Source organism: Physeter macrocephalus, chromosome 14 (assembly GCF_002837175.3).
Source record: "Physeter macrocephalus isolate SW-GA chromosome 14, ASM283717v5, whole genome shotgun sequence".
Lineage (NCBI taxonomy): Eukaryota > Metazoa > Chordata > Mammalia > Artiodactyla > Physeteridae > Physeter > Physeter macrocephalus.
In genome coordinates this window covers 27185032-27198135 of record NC_041227.1, presented here as the reverse complement: position 1 = coordinate 27198135, position 13104 = coordinate 27185032, and the positions used below count along the sequence as shown (strand labels likewise).

General features: G+C 43.5%; 1 protein-coding gene across 1 annotated transcript in view; it reads right to left on the bottom strand.

Moving 5' to 3' along the window:
* TMC2 (transmembrane channel like 2) overlaps window positions 1-13104 on the bottom strand; it is an 89361-nt gene that overhangs the window by 7801 nt on the left and 68456 nt on the right. Inside the window, exons 17-19 of the mRNA XM_007127154.3 lie at window positions 8951-9076; window positions 5539-5617; window positions 4589-4700 (exon numbers count right to left, since the gene is read on the bottom strand). Coding sequence (XP_007127216.2) covers window positions 4589-4700; window positions 5539-5617; window positions 8951-9076 — 317 coding nt within the window. The remainder of the gene's footprint in view (window positions 1-4588; window positions 4701-5538; window positions 5618-8950; window positions 9077-13104) is intronic.

Sequence of the window (13104 nt, the reverse complement as noted above, 5' to 3'; positions counted from 1 at the left end):
CACTCTGTGCTCTGGGAAAAACTGACAGAACAGGCCTTCAGATAGTTAGATATTTTCAGGTAAGAATTTTCATAAACCCAAATTCTTGCGTTTTCTCATACCTAGAAAAACACTAAAATTACTAACAGTGGCAACTGCTTTGGTTTATACGTTTATTATATGTTAATAACACATCAAAGGTTAAAACCTACTTGGCTAAAATTAGACAACTGGCTACCTGGCTACAAGTCTCCTCAGAGTGCCAAGTCTAGATTAGGAGTCAGCCTTATTCTCCTAAAAAGAATTAAGATCTATTCTGTCTATTAATATTCAGGTGGTCACTCCTCCAACTACTTCTGAGTCTGTTACACCTACATCAATCACACTGGGCTAATAGAAAAGACATCAAAACTATATATGACCATGCCAAATGGCTCCATTCCTTTGGACAGGATAACCCAAACACTGACTCTATCTGGACCACAATCAAAATTGTTATCAAATGTAACTTGGTTCTTATTCCTGCTTTGGCCCCTGGTTACAATAATTCTTTTCCTGATCTTTGGCCTCTGCCTTTTTAAAAACTGCTTGTTAAGTTTTGTCTCTTCCAGAATACAACAGGTTCACATCAAGATAATCATGATACAGAGATTCCAGCCACTCCTCGGAACAGATCCTGCCAAAATAACAACAGAAGTCACCCTGGGGCCCCTTAATGAGACAAGGCGAGAGCTCCATGACCCCAACCAGGTAAGGTCTATGAGCCCCTTGCCAGTCTGAAGAAGCTATAGAAGACAGACCATCATCCCTCATCCTATCAATACAGATTTCTTGGGGTTCATGTCTCTCAGGGGGGATTTAAGTAGGAGATAGATGGGCCCCTGGGCTGGACAGCTGATGTTTGTCAAATGAAGCAAAACTGAAGTTTTGTCCTCAGCCAGATAAGATCGAAGCCCATTTCCCTTCCTCCATTGATATGGAGGGAATGAACTAGAAGTGGGGAATTTGTTGCAGCAAAAATAGAAATGAGACTTTTCTTAAACAGAAATGAGACTTTTCTGATAAACGAGGAAGATGAGGAAACAATGAACAGGCTGGGGAAACAGCATAAACAGGCCTGAAAGGGTTAAGCAATCTTGGTTATTCTTTGGCGGTTACTACTAACAAACACTTGTAGCTAGACTTGTCCTTCACAGAGCTAAACAAAGCTAATTACTCTCTGACTCCATAGGAATTGTTCTCTGCACCTGGCATTCTTCTCCCCCTACACTCCCTTGTAGCATTCTGCATTTCAAAAAGAAGGTCACAATAACTTCAGGGACACCAGATCTGGTTGCTGAGCCGCCTGAGGCCCGCTTTGGCTGTAAATTTGCAGAAGAAAAGAAAAACATGCAAGACCTTCATTACTTTGAGCCTTATCACCTACCCCAGGCCACAAGCCCTGGGATATAAACCTCTCTCTATTCCCCGGGGAGGGGACACAGTTCTTGAGTCCCTAGCCCACTGTGTTCCCTCTTTGCCTGGCAAAGAATAAAGGTACTCTTTCTCGTTCCTCCAAAACTGTCTTATTTCCTTTTGGCATCAGTGCACAGAGAGCCAATATTTTGGCATCAGGCACACGAACTTGCGCTAACATTACCACTTGGGAAGAAAGTGGCCATCAAGTGGAAACACCCAATTTGGACATTATGGAGTGAGAAATAAAGTTTTATTGTGTTTGAGCCGTTAGCTGTTTTTGGCCTGTTTGTTACATCAGTGTCATTCTAGTGCTTACTTCAAGAAAGAGAAGCTAAATGGGGGCAGCAACAGAGGCTACTGGAGTTTTCCAGGGAAAGATTAACCATCTTCCTCAGCTCTCCCCCACACCCTAGTCCCACTGATGTGTTCAGATAACCCTTTCATATACTGTAATATTGACTTAATCAGCATAAAATGGAAAGAAAGAGCTTTAGATCTGTAATAAAAAATTCAAATTTGGAGAGGGGCAAACTTTAGATCAGCAGCCAGTAGAGAAAGGAGGGGAAGGGAGTAGGTAAGGTAGACAGGAACATTGGGACTGTAGGTGAGGTAGGAGATAGATGGGCCCCCCCCCAAGGGTAAGCAGCTGGAGTTCTTTACCCGTGGACAGAAACTCCAAAATATCAATAGCAGGACATCAAGAGAGGAGGCTGGGCCCTGCCCAGATAAGAGATAAAAGGCCACATATTTCTCATTCTTGAAGTCAAGGGGACCTTCCTGACTAGAAAGCTCCTTGGAGGTCAAAAGGGGAGTGATGTCAAGGCAACCCACAGGCCTCTTTGCTGGAATCCATCTTGGCTGAGACATGCTCACACACACAGGGGAGGACCCTGAGATATACCAAATACAGACTCAGAACCAGGCAAATCAAAATGATAGGCCAAAGGAAACCCAGAAGAAATGCCCCATATAAGTGATTTAAATTACCACAAGGGCATGACTCTCTCTCTGAGCCCACCTGTGTCTATCCACAAGTACTGTACTCTTTTTCCTCCTAATAAACACTTTACTTGTTTCACTACTTTCCTTCTTTGTGGGAATTCTTTTCTGCAAAGCTGAAGGGCCAGGGCCTTATCACTGACAATTAGTCTAGTGGCTAGGATTCTGCACTCTCACTGCTGCAACCCGACCTTAATCTCTGGCCTTAATCTCTGGCCGGCCAGGGAACCAAAACCTTGCTTAAAGCCGCTGCAGGCCGAGGCCACCCAAGATCATGGGGACATGAATGGACCACTGTCAAACCAATTTAAGTTTCTTGCTTTCTCATGTAAAATGTTTTATAAACCTATTTTTTCCTTCCATCGGTGTCCAAATACGTCCATTCCATTTTTTGGTCTTGTTTTTGTTGGTGATATGACAACATAGTAGCACATTTACTCCATTTCCTGCCCTGTGTGGAAAAATGAGGTGAACCCAACACCTTCAGGGACTTCCTTGGTGGTCCTGTGGGTAAGACTCCACGCTCCAAATGCAGGGGGCCAGTGTTCAACCCCTGGTCTGGGAGCTAGATCCTGCATGCATGCTGCAATTAAGAGTTCACATGCTGCAGCTAAGAGTCTGCATGTCGCAACAAAGAGTCCGCATGTCATGACAAAGAGTCTGCATGCCGCAACTAAAGATCCTTCATGCCACAGTGAAGACCCAGTGCAGCCAAAGTAAATAAATAATTAAAAAACAAACAAGAAACCCCCCCAAAAAACACTTCTGCTCCACAATAAGTGCCAGCCATTCGCTCTTCTGCATTCCATCTCTGAATGAGGCTTCCAAGCTATCGATGGACTGCAGCTGATCTTGCTGACAAGAATGTCTGTAGCTTTGAAATGCCTTCCATATATTTTGGAGACTCACCAGGAATAAGTTCTACATTGACACAGACCTCTTGTCCTCTTTTCGTAACATCCACTTGTTCATGGCTTATTTCAATACTTGTTGCTATTCCAATATCAACAAGTGTTTGCTAGGGATACACACAGGTGCCCTTTTTTGCTCCTGATCTGCTTCTACAGTCACTCTCTGCCCTATTGGAGCTTGAGAACTGAGGATTTTCATCTTCAGGGAAATACTGCTATGTGCTTAAATTCTACTTGGTTCTGTTTCCTAGAGTCTTGCCTATATGTTACAAAGGCATCAAATAAATGATAAGTAATTTCTGCACTAAAAATTCTAACTCCTAAACTCTCAGCCATTTCTTGTGCATCTCATTCAACTTCCACATAGAAGGTCAAAATTACTGCATATTGACACTTTAATTTTGACACAGGGACAATCCTTGGAAAATGAGATCAGCTCAGAGATGGTCTCTTTCAATTTGACCTTTCCTCACTCCCAACGTAGAGATGGTCAGTGATTATTCCCCTTTGAAGCTCTGTGACACCTTTTTTGGAATGTGTGTGGCTTTTTCTCACCCTGTTATTCTAGCTATTCCAGTGCTGCTCTTTTTTCTAAGAGAATACAAACTGGTTCTGGTGGGAGTAGCAGCTCCTAGATGCAAATCTCCCTATTTCTCCTCCTAAGGAAAATGCTTAAAACAACACACAAAACAAATACCTCCTCCATCCCTGGCAGCTGTGATCCATGTCAGCCAACCTCAGAGCATCTTAAAGGGATCTGGATGGGACACAAATCGTGCTCCTACATTGGGTTAAATAGCCAGATATTAAGAGGATATGACACGGGAAATGACAGACTCAGGAATGAGAGTGAAGAAAACAAAGTCATTTCAGAAATGAAGACGAAATGACAAAGAACCATCACCATAGAAAATGTGGTGAGAGACTCGGGATAAAAATGAGGGAAACAACCCTGTTATTTCCCCATTTTACAGGCATTCCTCCTCCTCCTACCAGCTCAGGTTCATTGGTTCTCTGTGCCAGGAAGTCTGTGTAGCACTTCACACACATAATCCCACCTCATTTGTACCATCCTGTGAGGTTGCCTGTGATTCACTCTTGTTTTATTTTGCCCAACTTCATATAGCTAATAATTGCCAGAAATCTGATTTCAATCCCAGATGTATCTGATTTCACAGCATTTGCTTTTTACACTTTCCCACGTGGCCTGGTAAAAGTAATCATCGTGAAATAGAATTTACCTTCTTTGTTGAGCTGGGTGGCATTTTTGGAGTTGCCTTTAGCTGTGTCCTCTGAATCTCTGGCTGTGGCTCTGCCTTTGAAAGATTTGTGGCTCTTTTCAACTTCACGTAGCTGCAGGAAAAAAATGAAAGGTTGATCCTGGCCAGGGAAATGAGTGTTTGAGTTTCGGAGCCCAGGATGGTGAGATCTAGAGGGCAGCCACCTTAAATAGCCAGTTCTTGTCCTCACCGCTGGTTGGAGAGGGCACCTGGGACTCAGGTTTGCACGGCATTTGAAGGAACATCTGGCCAGGGGAGGACAGAACCTCTGCCAATCCTATATTTCAATGGTTTTCTATGCCTGGGCAGGAGGACAGTGAGAGCAACAGAAGAAAGTGTGGGTGGGGAACGGGCAGTGAGGCTGATGAGATTAGTTCCAGAAGAGGGGGTGAGGAAGCAAGGAAGACAGGGCTTAGGGAGGGTTGGTGTAGAGCCTTTACCACGTGAAGAAGGTGGGGTTGGGGGCTGGGAGAGCAGAAGAGGCAGTCAGCGTGTCAGCAGATGTTGAGAGAGGCTGCCCCAGTGTGGAGGGGACTTAAGAGACTCCTTAGGTCATGGGGCACAAGCACAAGTTCTGACAATGCTGTTTTCTTTAGTATTTCTAGTTTTAGTAGGTAGGAATTACTGTGGGTACTGGTTTTATTGTGTATGAACATTGGTTTAATCTATTGAGTTTCTCCTGTTCTTTAGCAACCGCTCAAAATTTAAGTCATTACTGTTATGTATTCCCAAATACCCTCAGAATATAAATGCATGTCATTGAGTCTCTCAAGGCTGCTTCCTACCATGCAGATAATTTGGGGTTTGGTTTAGAAGAAAGCCATTTAAAGAATACAACTGGGCTCAAAGAGCAAATTAGCAAAAACCAAAAACATAACATCTTTATGAATGAAAATGCCCGACAGACTCACCGCTTGGATTTTCTTTCTCAGCTGGGCATTAGCTCGGGAAAGGCTTTTGGAAACTGAGTTCAGGTAGTAAATGGCCAGGCTGCAAGAGAAAAGCATGCTCCGGGGGTACTGTGATCTTGGAAAATGGCAAGAGCTGGATACCTTTCCCGAGGAATCACAGCAGGCTTCCTGGAATAGGTGACCAGCCTTTGCCTCTGGGCAGGGTGGAGGGAGGTCTTACCATCCTAAGTTCTCCACTTAACATTGACAAGGTCTTGGACATCCCTGTTCTCTCTCTATTTTATTGAACACATTTCTAGTTCTCAGAGTGTTTAATAAAGGTTAGATAAAGGAATCAGTCCTCTTCTGGGAAACCTGAAGAGGCAGAGGAGAGGCAGGGTTTCTTGTCTGCAGAAGCAGCTGCTTGTGTTTCCTGGATACCTGCCCTGTGCCAGGCTCTGTGCCATGTGCATCCCACTCCACGTCTCACTGGTTTTGATGAAACCGTGTGAAGAAGAAAGGATGACTCCCGTCTTTACAGGTCAGCATCCTGGAATGCAGAGGTTAAGTCACTTGCCCAAGGCCACCCTATCTATTTGCACTTGCGGGAGACCACATCTGACGACAAAGCGTTCAAGTGCTGAGAGAGGAGAGAGCGGTGCTAAGTAACCTGCTCCAAGCTTGCCTAGAAACACAACTGCATAGACCCCAAAGGCCCTCTACCCAGGGTGCACTGATGGGAATGTCTGTCCTGGGCTTGTGGTTTACAGAGTCCAGCCCCCACTGGCTGACTGGGTGGCTGGGTGTCCTTTGAGGCTATAGCCTGGGCTTCCCTTTCACAGGATCTAGGATTTGGGGCTTGTCCTGGATGTACCACCTGAGAAGGAGGGGCCACAAAAGCCCGGGATGCCTCCTGGACTGGGTGCTCCGACAGCCTGTCCTTATCTGTCACTTTTCTTCCTGCATTTCAAGCCCCGGCTGCTCCAGCTTGGGTCTTCTGATCCTTGCCCTCAGGGTGGGGCCGCCCTGAGCCACTTCAGCAGAATCCTCCAGCTCTCTTACAGGCAGAAGGGAGGAACCACGCTGCCTTTGGCAGAGTGTGGGTCAGAGGCTGTCCCGTGAGCTTCCTCAAGCAAAGACTCAGAGGACCGTGGGCAACAAGAGGCCAGAAGGAGGACAGGCAAGGGACCACCATCTGTTGGGAAGGTGCCCACGAGGCCTCGCCCTCTCTCCTAATTCACAGCCCATTTGTTAGGGAGGAACCAGAGATCAGAGAAGATAAAATGCTCCTGGGTAGCTGTGTTCCTCCTGAGGCTGTTTCCAAGCTTAGCAGTCTGGTTCCAGAATTTCCGCAGGTGGTTGTCACTACCATGTCAGCCCTTCTTCATGCCAGGACTAGAAGCAGAGGATGTCTGAAGTCAAGGATGTAAGGAAATACACCTATTTTGGAGAGCAATTCAGCACTATCTTCAAAGATTGAAGAAACACATACCTATGACCCAGCAATACCACTTCTAGAAGTCTGTCTTAGAGAAAACTGTAATATGCACACAAGGAGACATATAAGGAGCACATTTGCAATAGCAAAAAAGTGGAAACAGCCTATCTCTATGCAGAGAAATGGTTAAATTGTGGTTTAATCACACAACTGATAAATTTTCACATATTGAGGTATGGGGAAGTCATTCCAGTTTATACATGAGCTAACTTGAGTTTTATGCTAACTAAAGCAGCCTGCTTGTGACCTATCAAGCATACATTGTACATCTGCTTTTTTTTTTTTTTTGGTGACCTCGCGACTTGCGGGATCTCAGTTCCCAGACCAGGGATTGAACCCGAGCCACGGCAGTAAAAGCCCAGAATCCTAACCACTAGGCCACCAGGGACCTCCCATATCTGTTTTAATTATGAAAGAAAAGGGCACATTGACCAGAAGTAAAGAATGTCCATGTGAAAAATAAAGATTAAATGTCTCCTTTCCTAGGATTCCAATGCTGGTCCTCCTCTGATGATAAGATTCCCTTCCCAGATGCCAAGGCCATACTGACTCGCTGTGTACGTGCTGATCTGTTTTTTTTTTTCTTTTTGAAACCTTGAAGGAATGTATCCCTGATTTGTTTAATGTTCTTTGTTCTGTCAAGATATAAAATTGTGCTGAAAACCGTGCTTCTCTGGAGCAACTTCTCAGTTATCTAAGAAGCTGTCTTCTGGGCTATAGTCTTCAGTTTGGCTCAGATAAAACTCTTTTCTATTCCTATTATAGATTGTTTATTGATTATTTTTGTGTCACAATGGAATACAGCAGAGCCATGAAAATGTGTGCTCATGTATCCACATGAAAAAGTCCCCCAAACATAATGTGAGTGAGGAAAGCTGTGTAGTATGAATGAGTCGTGAAAAATGTTTGAACTCAGAAAACAATAGTACATACACGTGATTAAATGGTCCAGATTGGAAATGAGGAAAACTAATCCAAATAGTGGTCACCTTTGGAGAGGGAGGAAGAGAGAAAGACTGGGTGGGGCTTGAAGTGTAACATTTATTTCTTTTAAAAAGAGAGACTGATCTGAAGCAAATATTGCTAAATGTTAACATCTGTTTCATCTTGTGATCTTGTACCTGCTTGTCTGTATGTTTCTGTACGTTAGGAATATTTCACAATTTCCTGCCCTGTTCCTTCCTTGAGAGTTCATTGTTTGCCTCCTATGCCCCAGCCATGGGGCTGGTGTTGGGGATACAGAGATCGCCAAGCTCACCCACATCTTCAGTCTGTGAGAGGGATGGTGACAAATGCACCGAACACTCTAGTGCACGGGGTGCTCTGTAGAGAAGTCCTGTGGGCCCAGCCAGGGCCAGGCTGCATCAGGCCTCAGCTTTCTTGGGGAAGGGGTCTTTGATATTTCCAGTGGATGTTTTGGAGGGTGCTGCAGACAATGCCAGCACTCACCTTATGCTTTGGGCCTATCTTCAGTGTACTCACTGAAAGACTTACAGTTGCCAGTGCCTGAAGCCCTGCCCCACACTTGGAAACCATTCTGTCCATGAAGGCAGCTGGCCCAAACTGCCGGGCAATTAACCAACGCCTCTTCCCTTCCACATCTCCCAGCAGCACTCAACCAGTGATGGATGGGAACTTGTCTACAGATGCCCCGGATCCCTCACCCTTGAGCAGGATAACTCAGAGGCACACTTTCCCAGAACTCCCAGCAGGATTAAAGTCACCCCAGTAGTAAGAATGCACCTTCCTGTCCCTTCTCTGTCTTACTTCCCTACACACACTGCGCCTTCCAATTGCAATTTAGATTGCGTTTAAGTCTTTGTCTGAGGATCTGCTTCTGGGAAATCCAGATTGAGAGGGCAAGAAAGAAGGACCTGCCGAGGAAGTCTCGGGGAGGTTTCCACGAGGCAGAGCCATGGCCCCTGGCTAACTTACAACATCAGTAGGATGGCTGGAATGATCAGGCCTGGATTGGCGAGGAAAGCAAAAATCTTGCCCAGGAAGGTTGGGAAATCGTTTTCGACTGTCTCCTGGATGACGTCATACATTCTGTTTTTCCCACTGGAAAGAGGAGAGAATACATTATAGTGTGCTGTGAAGCTCATATGGCATAAACAACTGTGTCCATACCCTGGAGGGTCCAGGCCGCCACTCACGACTACTCTCCTTGAAGAACAGAGCTCTTCTCCACAGGGACTGCAGTGGAAAAAGCCCCCACGCAGGGCTGCCCTGTAGGCGAGGGCTTAGAGCTGCCTCAGCACCCTGGCTCCCCAGCTTCAAGTCCTCGGTGCCTCACAACCTCTCAAACTACCTTGGTCTCCTGTGCCTGGCACCTTCCTCGGCAAGATGAAAATGGGTTTTCTCCTATACTCTCATGGGAGAAAATGGCCTGTGATGTAGCTACGAGACCAACATGGACCTTCCTCTGGGTCCCTGGGCCTGGAGGCAGCTCTCCAGATACTGATGTGATGGACAGCCTCATGGTGACTCAAAAATACCTACAATTAGTCTTCAGATGAGAATTCCAGTATTGCCTAGGGCAGGCTCTTGGACAGTTCACAACAGTAATTTTGATTTTCTTCAATTACCTAAGAACCATTATGCAGACTGCCTTCCACAAATACCTGCCCAGAGATTGCTGTCTGCTCCCGGCTTTTGGTTGGTAGCTTTGGTGCCAAGAACTGGAATTTATGTTTTGAAATTCCCGATTTAAATCCTCTCTCCTCCATTTATTAGTCGTGGGACACCATGGACAATTTACTTACTCACTTTCTGCCTGTATTCATACCCTCACTCTCCCCACTAGAGCTGTACTTTTCAATGTGGTTATTAAAATTAAATTTAATTAATTAAAAATTCAGTTTCTTAGTCACACATTTCAAGGATTCATGTGACTAATAGCTACTATATTTGAGAAGCAGATGTGGATTTTTTTCCCTCATATAGAAAGTTCTATTGGTTAGTGCTGCAGAGGTTTGATATCTTTGGGCAAGATACTGAAATTTTCTCTGCCCTGGTTTCCTCATCCGTATAATATAGTACAATAATAAAATAGTATATACAATATGATATTATAAATATAATAACGGCATTTGTCTCAGATTGTTTAGAGGACATAGACATGAATTCATATAAAACATTGAGTATGGGGCTGTCAAATTATAAGTGCCCTCCAAAATGTTGCATCTAGAAGCTTCATTTTTCTCTTATGTGTCAATCAGGGGTTAGCAAACAATGGCCCATGGACCAAATTTGGCTTGCTACCTGTTTTTATAAGGCCTGTGGGCTAAGGATGGCTTTTACATTTTTAAATAATTGGAAAAATATCAAAAGAAGAATAATATTTTGTGACACATAAAAATTGAAGTACGAAATTCAAACTTCAGTGTCTGTAAATGTTTTATTGGAACACAGCCATGCTCATTTATTTATGTATAGTCTCTGGTTGTTTTTGTGCTATAATAGCAGAGATGAGTAGTTGTGTTAGCAAACATCTGTGGACATCTCAATGCTTAGTACTGCTGCACAGCACACTACAAATTGCAATGATGTAGTTATAACATGACAGCATTTCAAGTGCCATGCATATCACCATATTATAACATTTAATTTATTATTGGTAGTATTATTTGGCTGTGCCTTGCAGCTTGCGGGATCTTAGTTCCTCGACCAGGAATTGAACCCACACCCTCGCCAGTGAAAGCGCAGAGTCCTAACCACTGGACCGCCAGGAAATTCCTATTATTTTTTAAATTACTACTGCATACCCATTTTGTAAAAACAAAAAAAGTGGACTTCAAATGTGACGCTTAAGTCACAATAGAATGTGGATTATTTTGTCATTGAATTATGATGTATTAGATGATGCATTAGTTTTCAGTGACTACTGTGTAACCAATTACCACACTGGAGGCTTAAAACAATACAAATTATTTTCTTACAGTTCTGGAGGCCAAAAAGTCTGAAATGGTTTCACTGGACTGAAACCAAGGTGTCAGCAGGGCTGCTCTCCTTTCAGAGGGATCCTCTAGGGAAGAATCTGTTTCTTTTTCTCAACTTTTAGAGCTTCATTCCCTGCATTCCTTGGCTCATGGCCCCTTCCTCTATCTTCAAAGCTAGCAGCACAGAATCTTCAAATCTCTTTCTGCTTTCAAGGTCACATCACTTACTGCTCTTCTATAGTCAAATATCTCTTTGCCTCCCTCTAATAAGGACACATGATTTAGGGCCCATCTGGGTAATTCAGACAATCTCCCCATCTCAACATCCTTAATCAGATAAGCAAAGACCATTTTGATATATAAGGTAACATCCACAGGTTCCAGGGATTAGGACCTGGATATCTTTGGGAGCCATTATTCAGCCCACCAGTCTGCTCTCTGGCCTCCAAATATTCATACTCATTCCACCTGCAAAATATATTCACCACGATGCCCCAAAGTCTCAACCTATTACAGCATCAACTCAGAGTCCAAAAATCTCATCTAAATATCATGGACTCAGAAGTCCCAAATCTCATCTAAATCAGGTGTAGGTGAGACTTTGGGTATAATCCATTTTGGGGCAAAATTTCTCTCTATCTGTGGAGCTGTGAAACTAGAAAGCAAGTTATTTACTCCCAAAATACAGTGGTGGGTCAGCCATAGGATAACAGTTATAGATATTCCAATTCCAAAAGGAAGAAAATGGAAGGAAGAAAAGAATCACCAGTTCCCAGCAATTTTGAAGTCCAATCAGCCAAATTCCATTAGATTTCAAAGGCCTGAGAATAATTTTCTCTTGGCTCAACCCTCTGTGCCTGCCTGCAACTCTGCCCTCCAGGCCCAAGACTCTGGCCTCGGAGTCATCTTTCCTTTTTCTTGAAGAGTAGCACAGGTTTCAGCTGAGTACATTTGATCAGCCTGTTTACTGACTATAGAATATTTGGAGTCCAACAGCTTTCCTTCATTTTGTCTTTTCTCTGCCCCTTTCAGTCCAAGCTGTGATACTGCTCATACAACAGTCTCAAATACCTGGTGGGTCTTCCATGTATGTTGTGGGAATTCAGTCCATTACACAAGAGGGTCCTACACAGATCTTTCCTGGATAATTCCATTTCTATTTCTGGCATCTGCTGAGATGGTTGAGAGGATCCGAGTTACATGCTTAAAAGAATCATCTGGTGAATGAATATTCAGATCCTTCAGAAGCACTAGCAAAAGGTTGTCCAGCCTCCTCCTTGGCTCTCTCCTTAGAGCATGCTTTCCTAGCAGTGGATCTGTTTTTAGAGTCTTCTGCAAACTGGACAGTCTGAGAATTTCCCAAATCATCAAGTCCTGGTTCCTTTTTGCTTATCAATTCTTTCCTCAATTTATCTCTTTCTTCTCACATTTTTAGTATAAACAGCAAGAAGAAACTAGGCTGCACCTTCAACACTTTACTTAGAAATATCCTCAGCTATAATCTCCAAAATATACAAACAGATCATATAACTCAACAACAAAAAAACAAACAACCCAACTGAAAAATGGGCAGAAAACCTTAACAGACATTTCTCCAAAGAAGACATACAAATGGCCAGTAAGCACATGAAAAGATGCTCAATAGCACCAATTATTAGAGAAATGCAAATCAAAACTACAATGAGGTACCACTTAACACTGGTCAGAATGGCCATCATTAAAAAGTCTACAAATAACAAATGCAGGAGAGAGTGTGGAGAAAAGGGAACCTTCTTACACTGTTGGTGGGAATGTAAGTTGGTGCAGCCACTATGAAAACAGTATGGAGGTCCTCAGAAAACTAAAAATAGAACTACCATATGATCCAGCAATCCCACTCCTGGGCATATACCTGGACAAAACTATAATTCAAAAAGATACATGCACCCCTATGTTCATAGAAACACTATTCACAATAGCCAAGACATGGAAACAACCTAAAGGTCCATCGACAGATGAATGGATAAAGAAGATGTGGTACATATATACAATGGAATATTTCTCATCCATTAAAAAGAACAAAACAATGACATTTGCAGCAACATGGATACAACCAGAGATGATCATATTAAGTGAAGTAAATCAGAAAGAGAAAGACAAATATCACAT